Here is a 27,106-nt window from a genome sequence, read left to right on the forward strand (position 1 = left end):
AGAATAGCACCTATATGCCCTAGAAGAAGTATTAGGGCACTATTGTAGTAGGTAATGGTTTGTTAAAAATAGCACTATTGATGTTATTTAACAACTAACAAAAGTTGTGATTAAGCCATCCATTATTCAATTTTTGCAAGTGAAAGAGCTCTAAGAGTTCTTGTTGTAGCCCTTTTAAAAAGCAAACAAAAAAAATTAACTTTGATGTATATCAATGTAGAAAAGATTAAAAGATTTAACCAGGTGAATTTTTACTAGGTTTTCCTTAAAATAATCTGTTCTTGTGGAAATACTACCCAGGAAGTAATATTAGCTACAGGTGAATACAGTGTTAGTTACACCATATGGCCATACATCCTGGACAGTAGAAATATGTGAGTAAAACAGATTCAAGACTTTATGACAAATAAGGATGTGCAGGTGAGGTTATATAATTATCCAGATAGTAGGAAGACTCAGCTAATAAAAAGTGACTACACATATTAAGTGTGCAGTGATGCTCACAAAACAGCATGCAATTTTAATAAACCTTTGGTACATGATTCCAAAACTCATAAATAGATCTTCAGTTAACATGGCAGCTATACTAGCCACCAACATACAACTTTACTTTTAAGCACTGTGGACTGGATTTCTCTTCCTTTTGTACAATCTCATTGCCCTCAACAGGAAAAACAGGTAGGGCAGTTGACAGGAAAGAGTGGAATCTCCTGTCTGCAAAGGAGTCAACTGAAGTAACCCAACTTTGACTTAGTTGAAACAGACAGGCAACCCATACTAGAAATTACTAGCTATCAGTGGCTCACAAAGTTGAATGTTAACTAAAGCAATTGTTAGTTATTAAAATCATAAAGAATCAAGAAACGTTATTGCACTTTATTTGAAGTGTTCATCATTTGCTGAAAAATGTACACATTCCTACGGAGCTAACAAAACCCATTTAACCTTTCTTAAAAGCTACAGTGCAGTTTTTTCTTTTGGAAAAAAAAAAAATGTGTACTGGACTGGTCCCCAGACTAGACAAATTTAGTCAAAGACAACAGTAGATTTCAAAAGGATAGTAACTCATATTTCACCCAAACTGTAAACTGTGAAAAAGTATTTCCGTGGTTCTTCATGTTCTAACAAAAACATTTTTAAAAAGCCATATCCTCAAACAAAGAATGTTTTCATTGTAGAAACTGAAAGAAAGGCAAGTAAACAAGCAGCATAAATAGTGAACAGTTGACAGTGTTTTCAGAACACGCCAACCAATATGTAAGAAATACCCTTTATACCAAAACTTGTTTCACCTGAAAGACATGTGACTAACAGGAATATAACTTACATTGATACAGTTCCTTTTTTTTTTTTACAGTTAGTCCAGATATTTTAACAGAATAAGCTAATGTAAGATTTGTACTTTGACATTAGTATACAGTACAAAAATAACTGTTCATAAATCTTCTGTTGTACTAAGTTGTATCAAAACTTAAATAACTGACCCAGCAAGTATATAACACACAAGTGCAGATACTTGAGACATTTATGCTCCTATATATTACTCTATATAAACCAGCTCACTGTAACTATACTTCTGTCTAACTTTAGTTGTCTTACATGATTGGCAGTTCGAATTCTCCCTTCTCAGTGCAATGGTTATACGTTATGAAATGATCCTTGGACATTACGAACAATTGTACTCAAATGTCTTAAGGCACCTTAATTTCCTAAAATGGTAAGCAATTCTTCAATTGACACAAAATCATTGGCAAAAAGTTTATAAATGCCACAATTGTTCAGTTTCAAAACTCTATATTTAACAGATTTATTTTTTCAATACAACCCTTCATTTTCTTAATAGTATAACTGCTACTTTGTTTCCCCCAACGAGAAAAGGAGGTGGGAGGGGGAACTGTGAAATACCAGAATTAACTGGATATCTTTATGCAAGAAGAAAATCATTCCTTCATCTCAATTAAAGTTTTTATCAGTCACCCTACCTTCTGACTGAGTGGTCTGGATTATTGTGCAGAGTGTAAAAAAGACAGTTTACACTGAGTCATATAGTAAAATGTCACTCATATTAACCATTCTTTTAAAACAGCATTTTCAACTGCATAGGATAAGTTTCCCCCCAAGTTTGAACAACAGACAAATGAGAAATTGTGAAACTTCTCTGGAAGCAGGTATGACAAAAATATTTAATGTGCACTCTGAAAAGATATCAGTATCAGCTTTTCAGTGCAATTTACTCTGAAAAGTGGTTATGTAATCATTCCTTCCTCCTCAACTGATTTAGATTCTTTTTTCTCATTCATATTAACAGGCCCATTAAGTTTCTGCTGCAAGATCTCTAATTGGTGATATGCAAATCAAATACCTGAACTTGATTCTCATGACAAAAGCCGCTAACTGCTCTGGTCTCTTTACATTTTGTGAGAGAGCCAGAGTAGCATAAAGTGAACCTAGAAACTGAGGAAGACAGCTCTAAGTCTGACTTCTGAGGACTGTATAAGCTCTGAAATGAAAGGCATCTTAGGGGTATCAGGTTTATAGCACTGCAAAGATTCAGGATACAAGACAGTGCTGGATGACAGTTAGATCTTGCAGGTCCCCAACACACTAGCTTATATCATTCCAGGCCGGCAGGTAATAATTTTCAAGGAGGGGCACTCCGAGAATTTGGTATGTGGGCAGGGGCCACAATTTTCTATTATATTAATGTAGTGGATATGGAGTTTGGGACCGAGTTTGCATACAGGAAGGAGCTCTGCGCTGGGATTGGGGTGTGGGTTCTGAGCTGGGCCAGAGGTGCACAGGAATTGGGTGCAGGAAGAGGTTGTGACCCGGGCCAAGGTGTTGGGCAATAGAGGGGGTGAGGTGCCCAGGTGTAGGCTTTGGCTTAACGTAGGTGGCTTCCAGCCTGTAAGCACTGCCCTTTACGCTTCCATCAGTTGGTTTCTGGCTAATGAGAAGCTGCAAAAATGGTGCTGGAGGCAGGGGCAGAGTGCTGAAACTCTTCTCTGCCCAAGGGAGAAGACTCGCACACTAGCCCTAGAACCAAGATGCTTTAAGTGGTATGTGGGGCTGTGGCTGGCAGGGAGCCTGCCCAAGGATCCTGTTGTGCCTCAGTGGGCCAGATCCAAATGTTTGGTGGGCCATATTTTGCCCACCCTTGTTCTACACCCAAGGAACTGCCCAGGATCAGGAGCGAAGAAGCCCCAGCTTTACAATCCAGAAAGAAGGGTCAAAAGCACATACTTGTAAGAAAAGAAATGATTTGGAACCACAGATTAGGAACAAGGAGCCCCATGTTTATAGAATCTGCTTGAAGTTGGACTCAAGAAGGAACTTGTAGGGCATAAAAATGGCTTCACTTATCCAGTCTTCAAGTCAACTGGGGTTGGTTTTGTCCATAACATAACTTAAAGAGAAGCCTCTGTTGCTGTAACAGTCCCTCAAACATCACTGAAGCAGCTGTCAATAGCTACTTAGCTAGTCTGCGTTCCCTCTCCCATTCTAGGGGCTATAAAGCCACAGGTCTTGTTATACTGACTGCATCATTTGAGGATTTTTTGAACTAAGGATAGTTTTCAATCACCTTTACAATTCCAGAATTACACAGAGTTAAATTTAGTAACCTAGATCTAGTGTTGTTTAATGTTATTCCAAAATGAAAATAATCAGCCCATAATTTGTCATGATGGGATGTGTGTGTGTTTTTTAAATAAACTAAAACATCCATTTTAGGGTTCAGGTAACCGTCAAAATAGGAGCTATGTCATTAAAATGGAAGACAGTGCAATTATTTTACTCCAGTGATAATTTCTTCAAATAAAATTATAATAAATAATTTCAATTAAAATGCCAGTTTCAAGTGTAAAATATGCCTACTAAAATATATAAAAAATATAGATGCTATAATATGTTATTCTTGCTACAGATATTTTCTGCATCACAGACAAACTTCTAGAATGGTCACTGTTGGTATTGTGTAAATTAAGAGACTGAAGACCAGATATAAGTGTAAAAATAATTAGAAAACAGGAATAACTGTCCACTCTAATCTAATGACAAACAAATGCCTTCATATGTCATTTGTTTGTAGCGAATATGTACACACCATTAAAGGACAAAAAGATACTAGTAGCTTTGGTTTTGTGTTGCAGGTCATTAGACCTGTGAAAAATTTTCAACATACTGAATCAATGTTGGGTTTTTTAGAAGAACCCAACATTAATACATTCATTCAAGCAAAAAAGCCGAACATAGCTGTACTGTTTTACAGTATTTTGTTCACACACAGATTTCACTTAACTAACCAGATACAACAGCTGAATACTAATGAGAGCAGAACAAAGACAAAAGTACAATAAAAATAAGTGTACAGATGACCTTGTTTAATGGCCATTAACTAGTTTGCTTTCCGGCATGTGGAAAAAGTTGTCTTCTTTGAGTTTCAGGTGTTCTGGTAAATCTAGTTTTCTCTTAGCCTCTTCAATGTCGTCTTGAATTGCTGAAATAAGTGCATCTGCAAAAGGAAAGCTAACATTTAATATTTTTAGAAATTTATTACAAATACTGGACCAGTCAATACTGAGAGAGTGCATGAGACCCAGAGAAACAGATTTAAAACAGTGATCACAACTCAGGTTCAGAGACAATGTACGTTTTAGAGCTCTGCAGAGGATTGAAATCCCAAATCACAAAGGATTTTGATGTTCGGCTTTGTTACTATTCAAAAAACCCAAATTTTTCAGAATTTTCTATGAAAGAGTCCAGCAAAAAGTTCTCTGTCAGATCAAAACATTTTGATTTTGACTGCTTTATTCTAATGTATCACAAAAAAAAAAAAAAAAAAACCTGGAAAAGTACTGAAACAAAAACTGTTGGAACAGGGACATTTCAGAATGGTTGAAAGTCTTTAATTTTTCCCCCTAATAAAATTTCCACAAAATTAACACAATTTTGTAAAATGTTTTATTTTCAGTGGAAATGCATAGTCAAATGAAAAATGGTTCCACGTAAGATTTTCTGACCAGCTCTAGTGATACTCATTCATCATTTCTTAGTTAGCAACCTACTCTTTTAAAGAAATTCATTTTTCTAAATTGAAACAGGAAAGTATACACTTACTGCATATTTCATTAGTTTAGTATACTGAATTCAGCACAGATTTTTTTAAAAATCATGTCTTACTGTAGATGTGAAATTAGTGGCACTAAGCTAACAAAATAATATATTAACATTAACAAGCACAGATGGTTATTTTAAGAAACCACTAATAGTTTGAAATGACAACTTGAAATCTTGCCAATTTCAAGTGAATGAAAGGTATTCAGACCCTCCATTTCTCAAGAAATCACCTGTCAGTTTTAGCTTCTTCCTCCCTTCAGTGTGCACCCTTCACACTTCAGAGAGGTGAGGTAAGTGCTGATTTATAAAAAACAGAAAACAGAGATATACAAATACAGCTGACAGGCATTTTCCCTCAACTCTCATAGTTCTACTAATACAAGGTATTTGTAAAACAGTAAATAACAGTTCTACAGAATGATTTAAATTGTGTTGCTAAGAGATAATCATGAAAGTGTGGCCATGGCATGAGATCTGGGAGAGAGCTCTCCCAGCGCTGTATGTAAATCACCTCCTCGAGGGGCTTTATAGTGCTGCAACTTGCTGCACTTGGAAGGGAGGAAGGTTTCATACCCCGAGCCAGAAAGTTACAGGGCTGTAAAGTGTCAGTGTAGAATTAGCCTAAACAAAATACAGGACTATGTAGCACTTTAAAGACTAACAAGATGGTTTATTAGATGATGAGCTTTCGTGGGCCAGACCCATTTCCTCAGATCAAATAGTGGAAGAAAATAGTCACAACCATATATACCAAAGGATACAATTTAAAAAAATGAACACATATGAAAAGGACAAATCACATTTCAGAACAAAAGGGGGATGCGGGGGGAGGGGAGGGAAGGAAGGTGAATGCCTGTGAGTTAATGATATTAGAGGTGGGGAAGGGTAGATGTCTGTGAGTTAATGGTATTAGAGGTGATAATTGGGGAAGCTATCTTGGTAATGGGTAAGGTAGTTGGGGTCTTTGTTCAGCCCCCTGAGGAGAGTGTCGAATTTTAGCATGAATGCCAGTTCAGAGGATTCTGTTCTGAAATGTGATTTGTCCTTTTCATAGGTGTTCATTTTTTAAAATTGTATCCTCTGGTATATATGGTTGTGACTATTTTCTTCCACTATTTGATCTGAGGAAGTGGGTCTGGCCCACGAAAGCTCATCATCTAATAAACCATCTTGTTAGTCTTTAAAGTGCTACATAGTCCTGCATTTTGTTTCAGCTACACCAGACTAACACGGCTACATTTCTATCATGAATTAGACTAAGTTTACCAAAAACAGGATATACTTTTGCTTCCATTAACAGAAGGGTTCTTAAACTGGGTGTCACAAGTCTCAAGAGTTGCAAGGTGATTACATGGTGTCACAAGCTGTCAGCTCCATGGAACTGAACTCTCAGTCTCCATTTAATTAAATTAACCCTTCCATTATTTATTCATAAAAAGGAGTCCCACTCAGCCTTGCTGTGTGAAAGGGGTAACTAATACAAAAAGTTTGAAAACCACTGCATTAAACACAAAACTTTGTCTTCTATGAAGTAATTTTATACAGGCAGTCCCCGGGTTACGTCAGTCCAACTTAAGTCGGACCCCTATTTATGAACGAGGGGAGGGTGGGGCCCGCTAGTGCGGGGTGCCTCCCCCACTGTCGCCGCCTCCGGCGGCACGGGGGGGCGCTTCCCCCCAGCAGACCAGGAAGATGCGGAGTGGCTTTTCTCACCGCGGAGGACATGGGCGGCGGGACCGCCGAGACGCACCGCGGTCCCGCCACCCACATCCTCCGTGGCGAGAAAAGCCGCTCCGCGTCTCCCTAGTCTGCTGAGGGGGGAGGGCGCGCACAGCTAGTGAGCCACCCCCCCCCCCAGCAGACCAGGCTTTTCTCGCCGATGCCTGGGGTAGAGCAGCTGGGGGACTGCTGGGTTGGTCCCACAGCGCCGAGGTGCGGCGCTACTGGACCAACCCAGCAGCGCCCCAGCTGCTCTACCCCAGGTGTCCCCAAGTCAGCCGCTGCTGAAACTGATCAGCAGCTGACTACAGGAAGCCCGAGGCAGAGCTGCTCTGCCCCAGGCTTCCTGGAATCAGCCGCTGATCAGTTTCAGCAGCGGCTGAATCTGGACACCTGGGGCAGAGCAGCTGGGGTGCTGCTGGGTTGGTCCCCGCAGTGCCGAGGAGCGGCACTGCGGGACCAACCCAGCAGCATCCCAGCTGCTCTGCCCCAGGCGTGTCCAATTCAGCTGCTGCTGGTCAGTTTCAACAGCGGCTGAATCTGGATGCCAGTTCTGACTTACATACAAATTCAACTTAAGAACAAACCTACGGTCCCTATCTTGTACGTAACCCGGGGACTGCCTGTATTGCCTCATCCAATTTCTAATCAAAACAGGGGGGACATATAAATTCTATTAAGTGGGCATCCAGTATTGCTACTGCATTTACCAGTAAGCTAATAGAAAGTATCATCTGATTTGTTCAATAATAAAAGAATATGCACAATTACAAAACCATTTAAAATTATATATTAATAAAATACTGAGATGAAATAATTTTTTTAAAGGGGGCATTTTCTGGCCTATTACTTACAAAGGCTAGGAAATATGTTTCAAGGAGCAGTTCTCTACGGCTTTACTATACCAATCATAGGCAAGAAAGTTACTTTCCTCCAAAAGTCAAAGATTCCCATTGGGCCCTAGTCTATACTAGGACCTTAGTCCTAAATAACCCCTCCAAGTTTGAATTAGTAAGCAGTACATCCACGCTATCAAGCTTGATAGTTCAGAGGAACAGGCTGCGGAATGCGAACTCTGTACTCCTGCTTTTCATCGGGAATAATGCTAATTCTGAATTTGTAAGTCTGAAATAACATTAGTGTGGACGCTCTGGTGCCACTAATTCTAATGAATTGGCCTCCGGGAAGCTTCCCACACCTTCCCAGAGTGCTTTCTGAGGCTCTGAGTCTGACGTATTAAGTCCACATTAATGGAGCCTGCCTCGGACTAATTTCGATGCTTCCTAGTAGTGAGGACATGCAAGTTCAAATTTGTTAAATAAGGAGTTCTTAAGTCAAATTTAGTAATTCTAAAATAATTTCCTAGTGTAGCTATGGCCTGTTTAAGAGAAAAATGTTGACCGAGCATAAACGTTTACACTGTCAGAAGCTTAATTCCAAAGACTGGCCAACCAAGTATCCATTCATCCTTAATGTACAATGGAGCAGGAAGATGACAGCTTTCCCTTGTGGTTACATAAATTAAAACTACAAGCATTTAGATGCATGTTAAAGGTACTACTTTGTGATTCTTAGAGAATGTGCTCTTTTCCTTCTTTCTTCATTATAATGAAGTAAGAATACATAAAGGTGATTTCTTCCTAGTTTTTTTAATCTTATAATAAAGAAAGTCTTGTTTTTTCTAGAAGTTTCTTGAGAGGATCCATTGACGTTGGGTCAGAGCTGTCTCAGCTCTTAACTGAGCAGGTGAGAGTACAAACCTTTAACAAAGATCTTTACTTCTCTTTGTTGGGTCTGAGTCAAACGTGTACTAAAAATAAACTGAATAAAAAAATCCTTTCTTCTTTTTTTAAGTTTCATTTCTTTAGTACATGTTTCACCTTAATCTGAAAACAACGCACATCTAAAAGCAACGTAGCATTATTCTCTTTCAGTTAATTACCATGACAAGGATCCTCTAAGGATTTCTGCATTAAAAGGAATACAGATTTCCATGCCAGAAGGGACCAAAACCAAAGGAATATCACATCATTTCTGTATCCATCCCATACCTTCTGGTTCACAAAAATAAATCCTACTATATGTAAACCCATCCAGATTGTCATAAACTGGCACAATAGGTGCCATAATAGGTGTTGAGAATAATTACTACCAAATCTTCTCCCTCAGATGTTGTACCAACCCCGTACAGGCCGGGCAGGGGTTAACCAGGCCTGTTGGGCTGAGAAGGCCTCTCTCCCGTAGCCCTGCTGGGCATGCTCCAATTTCAGGCCCAATATAAAAGGCAGAGGAGCGGCTCAGTTGGGGATGACCACAGGAGGAGAAGGAGCTCCTGCTGGAACCCAGGAGCAGCCACCTCCGCTGGCTCCATCGCAGCAGCAGCCACAGTAGCAGCCCCCAATGCAGCTGCCACAGTGACAAGTGGATGACTGGGAGAGCTACTAATCAGGAGTACATTGGTGGGGAATAAGCCAGCCGGCAGCTGGGATAGAAAGTAGCCCAGGGCGGGAAGTGGGAGGCCTCCTGGTGAGCTTGGTGTGTTTCAGGTGGATTCCCTGCTGAGATAGTTGTGGGATACGCCTTCCGCTGACAGGGCCCTGGGCTGGGGCCTGGTGAAGAGAGAGGACCCGGGACCCCCTATCCCCACACCTCCCTTGACCCCAGTGGGGGGACAAACGTAATGCAACATAGACTTGGCCACTGGGCCTTACTGCCCCACAGACAGGGGTGTCAACAGATTCGGACACTGGGTCTTGTTGCCCCGCAGATGGGAGCACTACAGACTTAGCCACTGGGCCTTACTGCCCTGCAGACAGGGGGAGCTATAAACTTGGCCATGGGGCCTTACAACCCCGCTCACAGGGATTGCGAGAGACTAGGCCACTGGGCCTTACTGAGTGAGAGCCGTATAAACCGGGCCACCGGGCCATAACTCACATCCGATAGGGGCAATAGCCGAGGCCAGACTACAGAGTGAGGCACCCAGCCCTGTCTTCTGGGGGGACAGACTGTCCACCCCGTGACATACAGCAACAATAACACAAAGAACAATTAGTACAAAGCCCCTACTGAAAAGATACCAGAATGAGATGTCCCCATTACCTGCAAAGTATTCTGAAACAGAGTAAAACTCAAACGTGCAGCTTTTCCATTTGTTAAAAGAAGCAAGTCACACAAAGGGTTGGTGTATATACCATCTGCTGGTATATCAGATTTGTAACTCCCATAACATGAGAGATTCTCTGGCAAGTTCTGTAATGGAAGAGCCAGACCAAAGAATGAGGACTGCCACTTCTGAATAGCCAATTTAGATTTTGTGAAGAAGCTGTTCTTCTAAAGTTCAGATTCAGAGAGAATTCAAAGTTCTGGGAGTGACATTGCCATGATAACCCAGAAAAAGAATAATTCTACCAGGAAATAGATGTACAAGATGATGTCACTTGCAGGTATATCCGTTTTCTATATTTCTCAATATTCCTTAATTATTATTTTTTTAAATACAGAACAGTAAAGCCCTTTTTGTTGTATTCAATTTAACAATGCTAGCGAAAACTTTATTTATCATTTGAATGATTCACTTCCAAAGTAGATTTACTTAATTATCCAAAGTAAAAAGGAACACAGAAAGAAGGCAAATCTCCATTGAGAGTGAACTGCACAAACATCAAAGTCAGGCTCAAAAACCTTAAATTCAAAATAAACTTTTAGGGAAGACTTGATTCTTACCTAAGGAATCAAAGTTTTTTTCTGGTCTAATGTACCCAACAATGACTATACTAAGAATTTCACCATAAAAATCTTCTTTGAATATGTGGATTATGTGTGTTTCCTACAGAAAAAGAAAAAAAAAGTTACTATAGTTATTATCTTTTCTCTGTTTATCAGAAAGTTAAGCCCAAATTATTATCAACTACACAAAAAGGAAAAAAATGTTTTTCTCTACCTCACATCTTAATAAAGTTCAGTAACCTAACATGTATTATGCACATTTAAGAAACCTGAGTGAAAACTGTTAAAGTAAAATAAGCATTTTTTTAACCTTTGGTAAGTATGACAAGAGCATCGACTATTAATTTCACGCTGCTATGTCCAAAGAGCTACATTCTAATCTCATATACACTTGAGAAATGTCTAGGACTTATTGCATGAGTGTTTTGCACATGCTGTATCTGAGGGTAGAAAATGGCTTTGAATCGCTTAAGATATAAATCTATAATTTAAACAAAATAAAAAACCACAATTCCTATTAAGTGTAATTTCTGGATCAACAATCTCTAAATCAAATTTAGTCATATAATCTGTCATTTTTATCAAACATAGAATACCTTTAATACATATTAAATTTGAATATGGATGTGAAGGTTTAACCAGCCTCATTCTTAATGGGTGAGGCTTACTGGTTAAAGTTAACAAGAGGGGCTGGAGCAGGCACCTGCTATGGGCTCAGGCACCTTGCAAGCAGGGGCTGTTCTGACTTGGCTGGAGCAGCCCCTGCCTGCAGCTGGGGGCAGAGGGGCATTCCAGCCCGATGACAGGTGGCAGGGCCCCCTCTTTCCCATTTAACTGGTTAAACAATAAGTTTAACTGGTTAACCGATTACATGGGATTTCACATCCCTAATCTGAATTAGTTTCCATAGAGATGACTTAACACAATCAAGAAAGGAAATAAAACATTTTCTAGTCCTCTTAAAAATACAGAATACCTCATTATGCCAATTGTATTCATGACTAACTTTAATGTCTCTTAAATCATAGCAGCTCATGAAACTAAAAGAGGAGCTAGCTGAAACAGTTATAAAGCATGACAATTTGAACAAAATCCTACTTTTCATTTCTCAAGCAAAATCCTCATTTAGTTATGTCACTGAAAATGGTCCTAATCAATGCTTATCGGATACTCAAGTCAACTAGTCGCTCTCCCCTCCCACTCTGCTGCCTTGATCAGCTTCCCCCAGTAAGGGCTCCATGCGGCGCTGCTGCTTTGAAACGCTGTGGCGGCGTTTCAAAGCAGCAGCGCCATGTGGAGCCCGGAGTCAACTAGGAACTCCCTAGCTGAACCCGGGTTCTGTGGAAATGGCGCACGGAGCCCGGGGTCAGCTTGGGAGTCCCCAGCTGACTCTGGGATCCACGGAAATGTTGCATAGAGCCTGGGATCAGCTGGGGACACCCCAGCTGACCCCGGCTCCGTGCAGCATTTCAAAGCGGCAGCACCGCATAGAGCCCGGGGTCAGCGGGGAACTCAAGAGTCCCCCGCTGACCCTAGGTTCCATGCGGTCGCTTCCGCTTTGAAATACATAGGAACCCCCGCTGGGGACTCTTGTACATTTCAAAGCGCATGGAGCCCGGAGTCAGTGGGACTTCCCGCTGGCTCAGCCTGCACGCAGAGTTCCAACTTTGAAATGCACAAGAGCCCTCATTGGGGCTCTTGTGCATTTCAAAGGAGGAACACAGAAATGCCTACCAACTAGTCGATGGAAATTCCTTCGACTACTTGACTAGTAAATTAACCAATATTTAACATCCTTAGTTCTGGCTTAAGAGACAGCATCCAGGAGAAAAAAAATCATATACAGATGATGGTATAGTTAGAGGACATGAGACTCTGTTCTTAATAATTCTGAATTCATTTTTCATTTATTATACTGATTCTATATAAGGAGCCATAACATAGCATATATGGATTCCTCTATAGATCAGAGAACATAATGGAAGTACAAAACAAATGATGAAGAGAAAATCTATTAAGCCATATTAATGTTTCTTTTTATTTTGGAGAGCAATTATGTTCTGAAAATTAACAGATGTCACTAGGCTCTTACTCATTTAATCCTATTTCCGTGTATTTTATAATCGATGTGCTCAATTTACTACTTAAGCTTACCTTTTTTTTTTTAATTGGCAGCAAAACAAGGGACCTGTGATCAACATCAGAATTTAGCTAATTTAATTGATGATACAAGAGGTAAAAGAGAAAATGCCACATTCTTCTGTGGCTGCATGGACTCTGTCTACTAAGAGTTTTTTCTCAGCATGTAAAAATAAGAGAGTGTCACTTTTATAACTGTAAATGCAATATATAAATCCCATTCATTCATTTTATGCAGCAAAGCTAATAGTTTATTATAGCCAAAATACCACATGAAGCAGAATTCTTACCACTGATTTCTTTACGTTCTTATAATACGGGTTCCAGCCTATGCTCAAAACCATTTTATGCACATCTCCATTCCCAACACAGGCCCATCCATAGTATATACCAGTAGAGATATCAGATGGAAAGCTTTCGACTACTTGCTCAGAAAAGTTAGCTGCAAAATTGAAAAAAAAAAGTGTATAAAATGCTTTGTAGTAAATCAAACATCTCAAAGTGTATTAAAAAAAACAAACTTAGCTCCGCTCATATGTCATGTGATATTAATGACCCAAATGTTCTACAGGTTGGACCTCCCTGGTCCAGCACTCTTGGGAGTCAGGACCTGACCAGTCCTGGATGAGGGATTCTACCAGACCAGAAGAGGTCATATCTGGCCCCCCTAGCCCTGGACCAGCCCCCGGCCTCCCAGCCGGCTCCCTCTCTCCGCCCACCCCACTGTCCTGATGGTTACTGCCACCCTTCCCTGCTAAGCTAGGCAGCCCCCACTGCCATGTGCTGGGTTTCTGGCCCTGCTGGGCAAGCCCTGCTACCGTGTGCCAGGCTCCCGGTCCTTCTGGGCATCCCAGCTGGGTCATGCCTGGCAGCCCAGCTGTGGGGAGCCCAGCCGCCAGCTGTCCACCAGGATTCTCTGGTTCTGGAACATCTGTGGTCCGTATTCCCGATTTACAGAGTTTCAACCTGTATTAGGCTTTTGCTTTTGCTTATCGGATAGTTGACTAGTTGCTTAGTCGCTTCTTTCCCTTGCTGCCTCTATCAGAAAGCCTGCTGGAGCTCTTGTATATTTCAAAGCGGAAGCACCGCATGGAGTCCAATTCCCCCACTGGCCCCGGGGCTCCATGCAGCGTTTTAATCTTTGAAATGTACAAGAGCCCCTCCTGGGGCTCTTGTACATCTCAAAAGCGGAACACCGCATGGCACTTCCACCTTTGAAATGAAACAACAGCTGGGTGGGCTCTTGCTACATTTCAAAGCAGAAGCGCCCTTATCGACTAATTGAATAGTCAATGGAAATTCCATCGACTATTCGATTACTTGATTAATCTAGTTTTAACATCCCTACTTAATACAAGTATAAACAGTAGAGGGGAAATTTTCACGGCCAATTAGCGTATGGACTTTGAAACATCACAGAGTTAGCAGGTCTACTGAAAACTTAGTTCCAAGTTGTTGTATTTAAGGTAATTTCTATCATTAATCAACCAGGCTGAATAGCAATGTTTTAACTCTATTAGGGAACTTGGCCAAAGTCACATCTGCACTACAAACAAGAACCAAAAAGCGATGAGGTCATGGTACAGCTACAATGAAAGTCTCTCACACACACAAAATAATCATGAAGGTGAAGTTAAGACCACAGTTACCTAACAGTGGTTTAAGTGTATATTACCTTTTAAATACAATAGCTATAGTTAAAAAAAAAAAACCTCAGATGACATAATGCTGTTGCTAGGTCTCAGGACTCTGCTTACGAAACAAGTCACCCAAGCTACTTCTAAGGAATGTTCTCTGAACTCTACAAACAATCCTTCTATTCTCTTCAACTTATCCATACCTGCAGAACTCTTAAAGAGGTGCAAATACTCATTTAGGCTATGTATGAGTTTCTGCATTAGTAAAGCCTGCCTCAGAGCCCCCATTGCATAGTTTCACATACGCCATAACCTGTATACCACACAGCAGCTACCTCTGTATAATGTTAGGCTTTCTAGCACCATATCCCAGGGTTCTTAGCATCTCACCAATGGGAACCGCTCTATGAACTGGTTTGTGATATATGATGGGAGAACTCATCTTCCTAGCCTTCTATGCAGAAGTAGCCTGACACATTTAACGGAGGCGCTTCCTCTGGAAGCTCTCAACCCCAGACTGCTAAAGATAATTGCAAAGCAGTTCAATGTTGGTAAGCCATCTGTCAGGTTTTCAGTAGCAAAGGTTTATGAGGCTATTAACATTGTAATTTACCAATGGGTGGTGGGTATTAGAAATCTGCCTGAAATAAATACCATGCTTTCAAAGAATGCTATTCCCAAACTGCACTGGAGACACTGATGTCAAACCTATGCCTGTGCTTTGGTTGCAAAAAAAGTAAGAAAAAAATGTCATCTGTGAAGGTACTGCTCCCTAGTTTTTTCAGAGAGTCACAGAGAGAGGTTCGTGAAAACTGACAGAAGTATGGAAAGGTGCTAAGGAGACTTGGCATTTACTTTCTGGGCAAAACATGGATCTTACTCTTTCCCAATTACAGTAAACTTCTGATAATCCGGCACCTTTAGGACCCAGGGGGTGCCAGATTATCAAATATGCCGGACTATCGGAAGGGGGGGCTATGAGGGGTCTGCGGTGGGGTGGGGAGATGCCACAGGTGTCCCCAAGTCAGCCGCTGCTGATACTGATCAGCGGCTGACTCCAGGAAGCCTGAGGCAGAGCTGCTCTGCCCCGGGCTTCCTGGAGTCAGCCGCTAGTCAGTTTCAGCAGTTTCAGGATGCCTGGGACAGAGCAGCTGGGGGGCTGCCGGGTTGGTCCCCGCAGCACCAAGGAGCGGCGCTACTGGACCAACCCGGCAGAACCACAGCTGCTCTACCCTAGGTGTCCCCAAGTCAGCCGCTGCTGATACTGATCAGCGGCTGACTCTGGGAAGCCAGAGGCAGAGCTGCTCTGTCCCGGGTTTTCTGGAGTCAGCCCCTGATCAGTTTCAACAACAGCTGAATCAGGACGCCTGGGACAGAGCAGCTGGGGCACTGCCGGGTTGGTCCCCGCAGCGCCGCACCTCGGCGCTGCGGCGGTGACCAACCTGGCAGCACCCCAGCTGCTCTGTCCCAGGTGTACCCAAGTCAGCTGCTGCTGAAACTGATCAGGGGCTGATTCCAGGAAGCCAGGGCAGAGCAGCTCTGCCTTGGGCTTCCTGGAGTCAGCCGCTGATCAATATCAGCAGCGGCTGAATCGGGGACAGCTGGAGTGCTGCCAGGTTGGTCCCGCAGCCCCGAGGGGAAGTGCTACGGGACCTACCCAGCAGCACCCCAGCTGCTCTGCACCCGGCTTCCCAGATTCAGCCGCTGGTCAGTTTTAGCAGCGGCTGAATCAGGGAAGCTGGGGGCAGAGCAGCTCCAATGGTGTGGCTGCCTGGAGCACTTCCGGGTTCCTGATGGTGCCGGACCATCAGGAGTGCCGGACCATCGGAGTTTTACTGTACATTGTTATCAATGGGGGGGTCAGTGCCCGCTGTTATTTTGGAGGACCATACCCTATCTCCTACTGCAGAAACCTGTCCCCCTGTATTCCCCACTACAGAAACCTGTCCCCCTGCTCCCTTCTGCAGAAACCTGTCCCCCCCCAGCACCCTGTCCCCTGCTGCAGAAACCTGTCCTGGCACCCTGCCCCCTCTCCCCTGCCCCCACTGGCACCCTGTTCCCTGCCCCAGAACCCACTAGCACCCCTCCCCAGAACTGTGTCCCCTGCTCCAGAATGACTTTTCTATGGGTCAGTGACCCCGACTTAAGGCAGAAACTTTTTGGCTGTCTAGACTGGCCAGTTTTTCTGGAAAATCAGCCACTTTTCCAGAAAAACTTGCCAGCTGTCTACACCGGCCGCTTGAATTTCCACAAAAGCACTGACTTCCTACTGTAAAAAATCAGTGCTTTTTGCGGAAATACTATGCTGCTCCCGTTCAGGCAAAAGTCCCTTTTGCGCAAAAGGGCCAGTGTAGACAGCTAAGATTTAACTTTTCCATTACAAGCATTTCCAGAAAATCATGCTAGTCTAGATGTAGCCTTTGTGTTTAACATAGTATTTTATTAAAAATGATGCCTGGCCAACAAACCCACAATTGGGGCCAAGCCCCCATCTGGCCACAACCACTCCTGCATTCCTCCTTCCCCAGCCTAGATCTGAGCCTTTCAAACACTGGAACTCCCTGCCCTGAGCCCCTCACATACCCCAACCCAAATTCCTGCACCCTCACATCCACAAGCCTGTGGCTTGCTTAGTATCCCAACTCTGCCCAGCCTGGAGCCCCCTCCCTGAGCCAGTGCCCCCTTCTCCACCTCCTCCTGCATCCAGATTTCCTCCCAGAGCTTGCATCTTTCACCCCTTCCCACACCCAAATCCCTTATTCCCACCACAGAGCCTACCCTGTCTCAATGCAGCAAGAGTCCAGCTAGACTGCAGGAGTTTTTCAGGATTCTGGAGATATCCCAAAAAAACTCTTCTGCGTCCAGGGTTGCGTTTGTTCTTCCGCTTTTTTAGTGGAAGAGCAAACAGGCTCCTTCGGTCACCCCTATATTCCTCTTTCCACAAGGAATAAGGTGGCTTCCAAAAGAAGGGTTTTTTTTTTTCTGACATTTGGTCCAGTCTAGATAGGCCAAATGTTGGAAAAACCTCTTCCTACAGAAGAAATTTTTTTTTTAAAGAAGCAATATAAGGATTGGGGATAGCAAGTGATGGAGAGGAGGAGAATAGGGGGGGGCTTCAAGGAAGGAGCGGGGTGGTAGATCTTGGCTCGGTCTGTCATTTAAAATGTGATCTTGGGTGTAAAAGTTTGGAGACCACTATTCTATAGGTTGAACCTTTCTAGTCCGGCACTCTCAGGACCTGATCAGTGCAAAACCAGAGAATTTGCCAAACCACAGGGACGGAAAAGGGGTGGCATTACCAACAATTTCCACTGGGCTCTTAGAAGACATTTAGGAGTACATTACAGCTAAATAACAGCATAGAACACAGAGAGTCAGGCCTAGTGGCAGTAAACAAACTTAAATCATGCCAGACCACGAATACTGCTGGTCACCGAGTGCCAGACTAGAGAAGTTCAACCTGTGGGGACGCAAGTGCAGTTAGCAAAAACTACCCTATTCCGGGAAACTGTCTTGGTTTTGACAATCTTGTGGCTCTCCGAGATGAAGTAGGGCCACTCATGTGGTCTACTCACTAGCCTATACAAGCGACGAGGAGTCCTGTGGCACCTTATAGACTAACTGAAGTGTAGGAGCATAAGCTTTCGTGGGCAAAGACCCACTTCGTCAGATGCATGTGGGTCTTTGCCCACGAAAGCTTATGCTCCTACCCTTCAGTTAGTCTATAAGGTGCCACAGGACTCCTCGTCGCTTTTGCAGATTCAGACTAACACGGCTACCCCTCTGATACTTGTCACTAGCCTATGTTACCCCCTCACTGCAGTAATGTATGAGTCAACAAACCAGGAAGAAACCATGTTCACCACAAGTTCAGAAAAGGGGGTTTCTTGTGTTACTCAGGCCACCTCTACACTACAGCTTCTGCCAGGATAGTCATTGCCAGTTGGGGGAGGGGTTAATGAGAGAGGGCAACATTTCTATACCAGTAAAAGCCCTACGCTAGGCACAGCTATAGCAGAATAAGGGGAAGGAGCTTACTTAGCGCAGGGTGTCAGTATAAGCTAAAACAGCAGATGTTCTTTTTCACACATAAGCTCTCTCTAAACGAGGCAGTTTGCGGGTCCACCTGCAACCCCATCCTGGGGGGGGGGGGACTTAGCCTTAGCGGGGGCACTACGGCCTTGGCCTGCTGCCACAGCGAGTTGGGGGCTGTGTTTTAACAAAAGCCCTGCCCGCCGGGCCCCGCTTCGCCCGCCCATTGGACACGAGACCGGCAGACTCAAGGGCAGCGCAAACTGCGCGGCTCCCGAGCCCCGCACGCGCGGAGGCCGGCGGCAGGAACTTCCGCGATCACGTGGCGGAGCCGGGCCGGAGCCGCCGTGTTGCAATCTTCGCCGCTCGGCTACGTCAGAAAGGGGCGGGGTGACTGACGTCAAGGTCACCCCCCCTCTCCTCCTCCGCACCCGCGTTCCCCCCCCCCCCTTTCCTCAGGGACCGAGACCCCAACGCAACGCTCACCGGTCGGGATGCCCAGCTCCTTGGAGCCTCTGCCGAAGCCCCTCACCACCTCCCCGCGGCAGAAATAGGGCAGGTGCCTCATGGCCGCGGCCAGGAGCAGAGCGGCTGCCGGGGAGACGTCCGATGGGGGCGGGGGAAGGTCAGCGCGCGAGCCGACCCCAACGGCCACCCGCAACCGTTCCCGCGCGGGCTTCCGCCGAGCACTGCGGATTCGCAGCGCGAGGGCTGGCGTCCAGCCGGCTTTCCCCCACCCCCGGTGCGGAAGAGGCGGGTAGGGGGCGGATTCGCCCGCCTGGAAGGTTCCAAGTTTTTCCACCACGGAACCTTCCGGAGTCGCCTCGCCCCTCCTCGTGAGTGGAATCACCCACCCGCGCGCTGCTCGCCACGCGGAAGCGTTACCCCACACGCATGCGCTACGTTGGGAAGGCGCGTGGCCGGCTCCCCCCTTTGCCTCACTAGGGAGAGGCGGGCTCGTGCCTGGGTCCCGCAGCCCTGGTCCCAGCTGCTCCTGAGCAGGACCATGAGCCAGGACTAGAGCAGGGGCTGCCCACAGTGCGGTTTTTTAGTACCATGGCCCTGGTTACTGCCACAGGTCAGTACTACAAATAGCACCGCAGGCAGCCCTGGCACAAGGCCCGTTCCAGCTGGGGCAGCCTCACCTTGTGTGCCCTGGCTCCAGGTGGAACAAAAAGGCAGCTGCCTGCTGTCAGGAACCCACCGGGCTGCTGCTGCCGCTGCCACCACCATTCACTTTCCGTTCCAGCAGGAAGGTGAGGGGCCAGTGCTGTTGCACGGCTCTTAAAATGACGTGAGCGGATCTAAAATTTTTAGTGCACAGCCATGCAGCTTAGAGGGAAGATAGGCTGACTGTAAGTGTCGCATGCTCCCTCCGTTCCCTACACCCTGATTGGCCTGGGGGCAGGGGAGCAGCGGGACCTCCGCAGGCTGGATCAACCCCTAGGCGGGCTGGATTGGCACTCGAAGGCCCTTTTGCCTACCCCTGCCGTATTGGCTGACTCCCCGTAGCAAAGCCTTCCTGGGAGTGGGGGATGAAGTTTTCAACGAAAAATAGTCTTCAAATGGAAAGTGATAAGTAACACTAAGGGTGTGTGTAGAGTGGCATGATTTTGCGCAAATACTTTTAACAGAAAAGTTTTTCTGTTAAAAGTATTTGCGCAAGAGAGCGTCTATACTGGCAAGTGCTTTTGAGTAAAAGCATCTGTGTCAGTATAGATGCTCTCTTGCACAAGAAAGCTCCGATGGCCATTTTGCCATCGGGCTTTCTTGCGCAAGAAATTAACATGGCTGTCTACATCAGCCCTCCTGTGCAAGAGGGCTTGTCCCTGAGTGGGAGCGTTGGAATATTTGCGCAAGAACCACTGATTTTGTACATTACGAAGTCAGTGTTCTTGCGCAAATACTCGTGGCCAGTGTAGACAGGCAGCAAGAACACTGGGGCCACTTCGTGGACATTAATGTGGGCTGGTCCGGGAAAGCACACAACTCCTCTGTGTGCCAAAGGCTGCATGCTGGGACGTTCTTCCCTGACTGCCACATCAGGGTTGGGGATGTGGACATGCCTGTGTGCCTGGTGGGGGATGCAGCCTATGGCTGATCAACCTTGGCTGATGAAGCCCTACACGGGACACCTCAACCTTTCCCGACAGGCCTTTAATGCCAGGCTCGGCAGGGCCCACATGGTGGTGGAGGGGGCATCTAGCTGGTTGAAGGCCCGTTTTAGATGCCTCCTCATCCGCCTGGACTTCTCCGAGCAGAATATTCTGCACGTGGTGGTAGTGTGTTGAGTGCTGCATAATTTGTGTGAGAGGAAGGGGGAGGCTTTCCTGCCAGGTTGGATGGCAGAGGCCAAGCACTTGGCTGCCCTGTACACACAGCCCTATACAGCTGTCAGCTGGGAGGCCTGTTGGGGGGCTGTCTGTATCCGGAAGGCCCTGCAGGAGAGCTTCCACCCAGAGAAGGACTAAAGTCTCCCTGGTGTGCCCCACTGGGGGCTTGTGCCTCATTTCACCCTCACATCTCTTCACTGACCCCCTCTAACCTCCCTTCCTCATGTAAATAAAGACATGTGTGTTGACAAAAAAAACCTCTTTATTGAACAAAACTGGGGTGGGGGGGAATGAGGGGAGGCAAGAGGGCGGGAAAGGGGAGGGGGAAACCTGGGAAGAGGGAGCTGGAAGGGGGAGGAGAAGCTCAGGGTTGGGGGTCTTGCTGGCCCTCATGTCTCCCAGCACTGCAGGTGTGGGGGCCTCGGTGTCCCTGGGGGGGAGGAAGAAGCGGGAAGGGGAGCAGGAGTGGGAGGAGGAGCTGTAGCTGGGGAGGCCAGGGTCTGCAGGTGGTCAGAGATGGCAAGGCCCTGGTCAAGGAGCTCCCGCCAGCTCTCCCGCTGCAGCTCTTCATTCACTCAGTAGTCCAGGGTGCAGTGCTGGCTTTGCAGGATCCCCAGGTGCTGCTGCTGGTACTCCTCCTGGTTCCGGGTCAGCCTGCTGGCCCAGGTGCAAGAGGATGTCCTGGGCGGGGTGGTGTGCTCAACACTCACAGCTGCTGTAGCAGTGGAGAAACAAGAGAAGTGGTCAGTTATCCCTGAGGACACAGTGGGTGAAGCCCAGCCCCCCTCTGCAAGGCGAGGACAGCAGGGCTCCGCACCATCGGAGCCAATGTGCTTGCACACAGGCCATGTTCAGTATGTCCTGCTATCCCCAGGAATAGGAGCTGGCCCGGGACTGCACCCATGCTCCTGTGCTGTACATAGTGCCAGGGTGGGGGAAGGGGTGGGTGGAGATGTTCCTTGCCTCTGCATAGAGGGGGCTTGTGGTGGGCAGGCATCGTGCAGTGTCCCACCCCGGGGTCAGGAGCATGTCGTGCCTTTATACATACATGTGTGTGGGTAACAGACCAAGGCCCCTGTGTGGCAGCCAGCTGGGGCCACGTGCCCAGGGGTGGCATGGCACATGCACAAGTTGCTGCGTGATCTGTGCTCTCCCTCTCCCTTCTTCCCCCCCCCCCCACTGCATAAGGGGACAGTGATGGCACTCACATGTCGTCTCCCCAGCCTTGAATGACACCAGCAACAGGCTCGTTGGGATGGCTCGGGCGTCCTGGGTGCACGGCATGTTCCCTCTAGGCTCCTGCAGCTCCTGGCCGCCCTCCTCCTTCTCTTCCTCCTCGATGACCAGCTGGGGGGCATGGACCATCCAGCCCCCCCAGGATGCAGTCCAGGGCATCAAAATAGGGGCAGGGGTCTGGGTCTACCCCCGGTTGGGAGCTGCCCCCTGTGGCCCTGGCATAGGCCTGCTGCAGCTCCTTTATTTACATGCGCACCTGGTCCTGGCTTCGCATGTGGCCTTTGGTGGCCATGCTGGCAGCCACGTTCCTCCGTCTAGTGTGGAGATCATGGACGTTGGAGGATTCCCCCCAAACCTCAATCAAATCCATGATCTCTGCACTGGACCAGAAAGGCGCTCGCCTTTTCTGGCCCCTGGGAGCTTGCAGACTGCTCCTGGGGAACGGTGGAGGGCTGGCTGGCACTGGCTGCCTCATTCATGTTGAAGCAACTGGGTCAGGGGCAGCAACTGCTGGCTCTGGGCTGGCAGGCCTGGAGCTGACATAGGCACTGTGGCCAAACAAACTCTACCCCTTTAAGGACTCCGGGGAGGGTGGGGAGGAGAGGAGTTTTCCTGGTTGTGGCCAGAGTGGCCACCAGGGCACCCTGGGAAGGGCTGGAGGCCCCCTATTTTGAAATGAGTGTCTACATGGCACTTACTTCGAAATAGCAGTTTTTAAATTGGTGTTAAATTGGTTTTATTCCTTGTGGAATGTGGTTTACCAATTTTGAAACAAGCCCTCCGCTATTTCGAATTAATTTCAAAGTAGCGGTTTGGCTATGTAGACGCTAGTGAAGTTATTTCAAAATAATGGCTGTTATTTCAAAATAACTTTGCTGTGTAGACATACCCTAAAACTTTAAGCTTTATACAGCACAGGCCACAGCACGTGTAGCTGCTAAGATTTTCAGTGGTTACATGGTTACCTTTTTAACTGACTTTTTACATCCCTGGTGTATTATTGCACTCTTACATCTGAACAGCTTTCACAAGTAGATGGCTAGAGAGTAGCAGCCGCTTGCCAAATATTTAGGTCTGAAAGCTGTGTCCTTCCAGCAGCATGCAAAAGTAGGGTAGCAATACCATCAGTCATCAGCCACAACTCTCCATCTCTGAAGGCAGCAGCACAGAAGTAAGGGTGGCAATACTGCAATACCCCTACAATACCCTTGCAAACCCCCTTACTCCTCCCAACATCTTTTTGGGTCAGGACTCCCACCATTAGCACACCATGAAATTTCAGATTTAAAAATCTGAAATAATTAATTTTACTGTTTTTATAATAATAGCACCATGAAATTGATCAAAGTGGACTGTAAATTAGGCAGGGCCCTACAGAGCAGTTAGATTACTTTGAAATTCGGTGTGCTTCATGAGGGTGCCATGAGCTCAACTTTCAATGAATTTAAAGCTAACTATAATGACAAACCCCACAAAAGAATCATGGCTGGCAATTTTGTTGGGGAGGAGGATAAATGTAATGAAAGCATTTGAGAAAGAAAAAGTTAGACATGGTTCCTGGGAGTATGGTTGCCAGATAGTTTAACCAAAAATACTGAACCCCCACCCCCCAAAAAATGGGGAAAAAATTCTGTTGAGGAAAAAAAGGGGGAGACCAAAGTTGTTGAGCAAAAAAAGGGGGGGGGGATCTGACAGCAGTTATTAAGCAAAAAAAGAAAACAAAAATCAACATGGCCCCTTTAAGAAGAGGCTTTTTTGCCGGTGGCCATCTGTTTTTCTATTCCAGCCACAAGACAAGCCTCTGTGGAACCAGGTAAGCAGGGGGGGGGCTGGGCCTAGTTGCTGAGTGTGTGTAGGGTTGCCAGGTGTCTGGTATTTTTGCCTCCTGGCAGGGGGAAAAACAGAAAATACCAGGCATTTTAGGTGTCCGTTTTTTTCTGAATTTTTACCGGACAGGAGGCAAAAATAACAATGTCAGAACCAATACTGGACACCTGGCAACCCTACCTGGGAGGGAAGGGGTATAGAGGGTAGTGGAGAATGGGATAAATTGGGATGGTAAGTTGCTGCTTAGACACGTTACATATCCCACCACCACCATGAGGCTACTTTAATATGGTCCGCACAACCTATTTTTTCCTTTAGCCTTGTTCTCTAGAATGCTATACCTTTTGCTATACCTTTCCAAAAAATTCAGTCCAAGGCAGACACCCAGCATAGAAAACTTCATACCTCAATTTTTCATGCTGGCAAAATTTAGTGCATTTCAACCAAAAATAGTCTTAAAATGGAAAGTGATAAATAACACTAAGGCTACGTCTACATTGGCCCCTTCTCCGGAAGAGGCATGTTAATTTCCAACTTCAGAATAGGGAAATCCGCGGGGGATTTAAATATCCCCCGCGGGATTTAAATAAACATGGCCGCCACTTTTTTTCCGACTTGGGGAAAAGCCGGAAAAAAGCGTCTAGACTGGCGCGATCCTCCGGAATAAAGCCCTTTTCCGGAGGATCTCGTATTCCTACATTACAAATAGAGATTTAAAGGGGTAACTGTGCATTGCCTTACTAGCATGTTTACTGAGTAACTTTGAAGTAGGAATAAGAGAAGGGGCCAATGTAGACGTAGCCTTAAGAGTAACCATAGCTGGCAACTCTCCTTATAATTTTTCATATTGGTTTAATGCAGTCATCTTTTGTTCAAGTGTTCTAAACATTAGTAACAGTCAGGCAACACTAAAAGGATTTAAGCCCCAATTTAGAAAAACACTTGAGCATATGCTTGATTTGCAGCACATTTGTAATAGTTTTGAAGACAATGGCTCTACTAACTTGATTAAAGTTAAGCATATGTTTTAGTGTTTGCTGAATTGGGGCCACAGTTTTGCCCTCTTAAAGCTGTTTGTTTATTCACTGATTGTTCTAACTATCTCTTAAACTTCATACAAATACAACACTAAATCTGAAGAACCTTTTTCAGAAATATTTGAAGTCCTGTGTCCCTTAGTAATGTGAAGTGTAGGAATATCTAAATAGCATTACAAATAGAGATTTAAAGGGGTAACTGTGCATTGCCTTACTAGCATGTTTACTGAGTAACTGGTTAGCTGGAGCCTGGCCTGACTGGGACAGAGCAGCCCTTGCCTCCCGCAGTGCAGTGGGCCCTTTTTTTCCCTATGAGCAACTACGTTCTTTCAAAATAAAATTGTAATTTTCTTCTAGTATCCACAAGGTGGTGAGCAATCTCTTTTCTGAGATCTATGGCTTTGGCCAAAAGGATTATGGTTTTATCTGAGTAGCACTTGTAATTTATTTTACAGTAGAAGGAAATATTTGTTTTTAAGAACTAGGGATGTGAAAATCTTAACCAAGTACACCATTAACTGATGAGCCTAGGTTACATGCAGATTCCTGGTAGGCAAGTGGAGCCAGCTTTTAAGCACACCAGCTCCCAGGGAACCACCTGGAAGCAGCGTAAGGGAAGTGCAGGAGGCGGGAACCAGCACACTGACTCCCAGGAAGCCATCTACTGTCTGGCTATGTCTAGATTGGCATGATTTTCTGGAAATGCTTTTAACCTGACACCTGAGTTTTGTGATATGCATTTTCTAGGGGAGTGCAATTATTTTGGCAGCTTACATAGAGAGACATAGCAAGGAGCAGAGCCCTTAGTATTAGGATCAAAACTTTGAAAATATTTCTTGTGGAACTGTGTTCCAGTAGCTGGAAGAATAAGGTCTTATTTTTAATTTCCTTGAGAGAAATGATACTGCAGCTTGGCTTAAGTCAGGGGCTGGCAACCTGTGGCTCATGTGCCAAATATGGCTCAGTAGGACGCCAAATATGGCACCATATTTGGCTGTCCAGTGAGCTAGAGCAGGAACCAGGCCTTCTGGGATAGCTGCACTGTGGCCCAAGCTCCAGCCCCAGAGGCCACCATGCAGCCTGGTGGAGCTGCATGGCAGGCTGCTGCCTCGTGCTGGAGCTGGGTCGTGGTATGGCTGCTTCTGTGGCCAAGACCACTGGCAGGCAGCTGCACCACAGCCCTGGCACACGGGGCAACTTCCCGCCACATGGCCCTGCCCCTGGAGCAGCTGGGCAGTGACCACACAGCCCTGGCTCCAGCTTCAGCCTTTCCCTAGGACTGGAGCTGCAGCCAGGGTGGGCTATGTGGTGGCTGCCCAGTTGCTGTCGGAGCAGGAGATTTGCCCCGTGTGCTGGAGCTCGGGCTGGGCCTGCGGAGTGGCTGCTTCCATGGCAGCCTGGCCAGCAAGGCCCCAATCAGGGCCTAGCCCTCTTCTGGCTGCAGCATCCTGTTTCCAGCCTCTATCTGGCTGCAGGAAGGGTTGACGGCCACCTCCTGCTGAGGCATGAATAGGAGGGGAAGCCACGATCCAGCTGAGGCAATCCTAGCCCGGCCCCTCATACAGCCACTGCTGGCCTGGTGCAGTAGTCCAGCCCTAGCCAGGTAAGGTAATCTGGCCCCACCCCCGTACTCTGGTTCCCTTCCCCACCACCCTGCCCTGCATCTTTCACCTCTCACACACCCCAACCCCCTGCCCTGAGCACCTCATACATCCCAGCCCTGACTCCTGTACCCCCATATCCCCAACCCCCTACCATAAGATTGACAGAAGACAACCTGAATGCATGCATGAAGCTGGATTTTACTGGTTATGTGTAAACTTTAAAGAAATGTGGGAGAAGATGCAGCAGTAAAAGTCCCATTAAATAAAGTCTGTGAGTACAGAGTTTCATTTATGCTATTATTAATCATATCAATTATCAATAATATTAAGTTGTATATTTTTCAGTGGTGAAAATGGGCATTCTTATTTGGCTTTCTTGACCACTGGTTCTGAATTTTGATGTACTTTGGCTCTTTGGTTTGAAAACATTGCTGACCCCTGGCTTAAATAATGCAGCCCCATGCAGAGCTCTTCTGACTCAGATAGTGCAGGAATGTTGTTACACCTGCTAGGTATCACTGTGGATAAGTATATTAAAAAGTAATCAAGAATTTCAGAGGAGACAGTTGGTGCTAAATTAACAAAGAGAAGATGCCACAATTGCTCCACTGTGTATAGGTTATAGAACAGGAGAGGGCAATAATTTTTGGAGAGGATCAATCCAAGAATTTGGTAAGTGGTCACGGGTTGCATTT

The 27,106-nt window shown here is 45.8% G+C and overlaps 1 protein-coding gene across 1 annotated transcript; it reads right to left on the bottom strand.

The window, feature by feature from the left end:
• Window positions 1-861: 861 nt before the first annotated feature.
• RFK (riboflavin kinase) lies at window positions 862-19,267 on the bottom strand. The gene is made up of 4 exons (XM_075931732.2): window positions 18,861-19,267; window positions 12,996-13,147; window positions 10,564-10,666; window positions 862-4,513 (listed from the first exon to the last, which is right to left on the bottom strand). Exons 1-4 carry the CDS (start codon window positions 18,940-18,942, stop codon window positions 4,383-4,385), a joined length of 468 nt encoding a protein of 155 aa, XP_075787847.1. The 5' UTR covers window positions 18,943-19,267; the 3' UTR covers window positions 862-4,382.
• Between the last annotated feature and the right edge of the window lie 7,839 nt (window positions 19,268-27,106).

The sequence above is a fragment of the Pelodiscus sinensis genome, chromosome 6 (genome assembly GCF_052426305.1).
Source record: "Pelodiscus sinensis isolate ZL-2025 chromosome 6, ASM5242630v1, whole genome shotgun sequence".
Taxonomy (NCBI): domain Eukaryota; kingdom Metazoa; phylum Chordata; order Testudines; family Trionychidae; genus Pelodiscus; species Pelodiscus sinensis.

Coding starts and splice junctions, on each gene's coding strand:
- RFK (XM_075931732.2), bottom strand. CDS start 18,942: ATGAGGCACCTGCCCTATTTCTGCCGCGGGGAGGTGGTGAGGGGCTTC. Junction 13,148..18,860: donor GGAGCTGGGCATCCCGACCG/GTGAGCGTTGCG, acceptor TCAATTTTGCAG/CTAACTTTTCTGAGCAAGTA. Junction 4,514..10,563: donor AAAAAACTTTGATTCCTTAG/GTAAGAATCAAG, acceptor TTCCTTTTGCAG/ATGCACTTATTTCAGCAATT.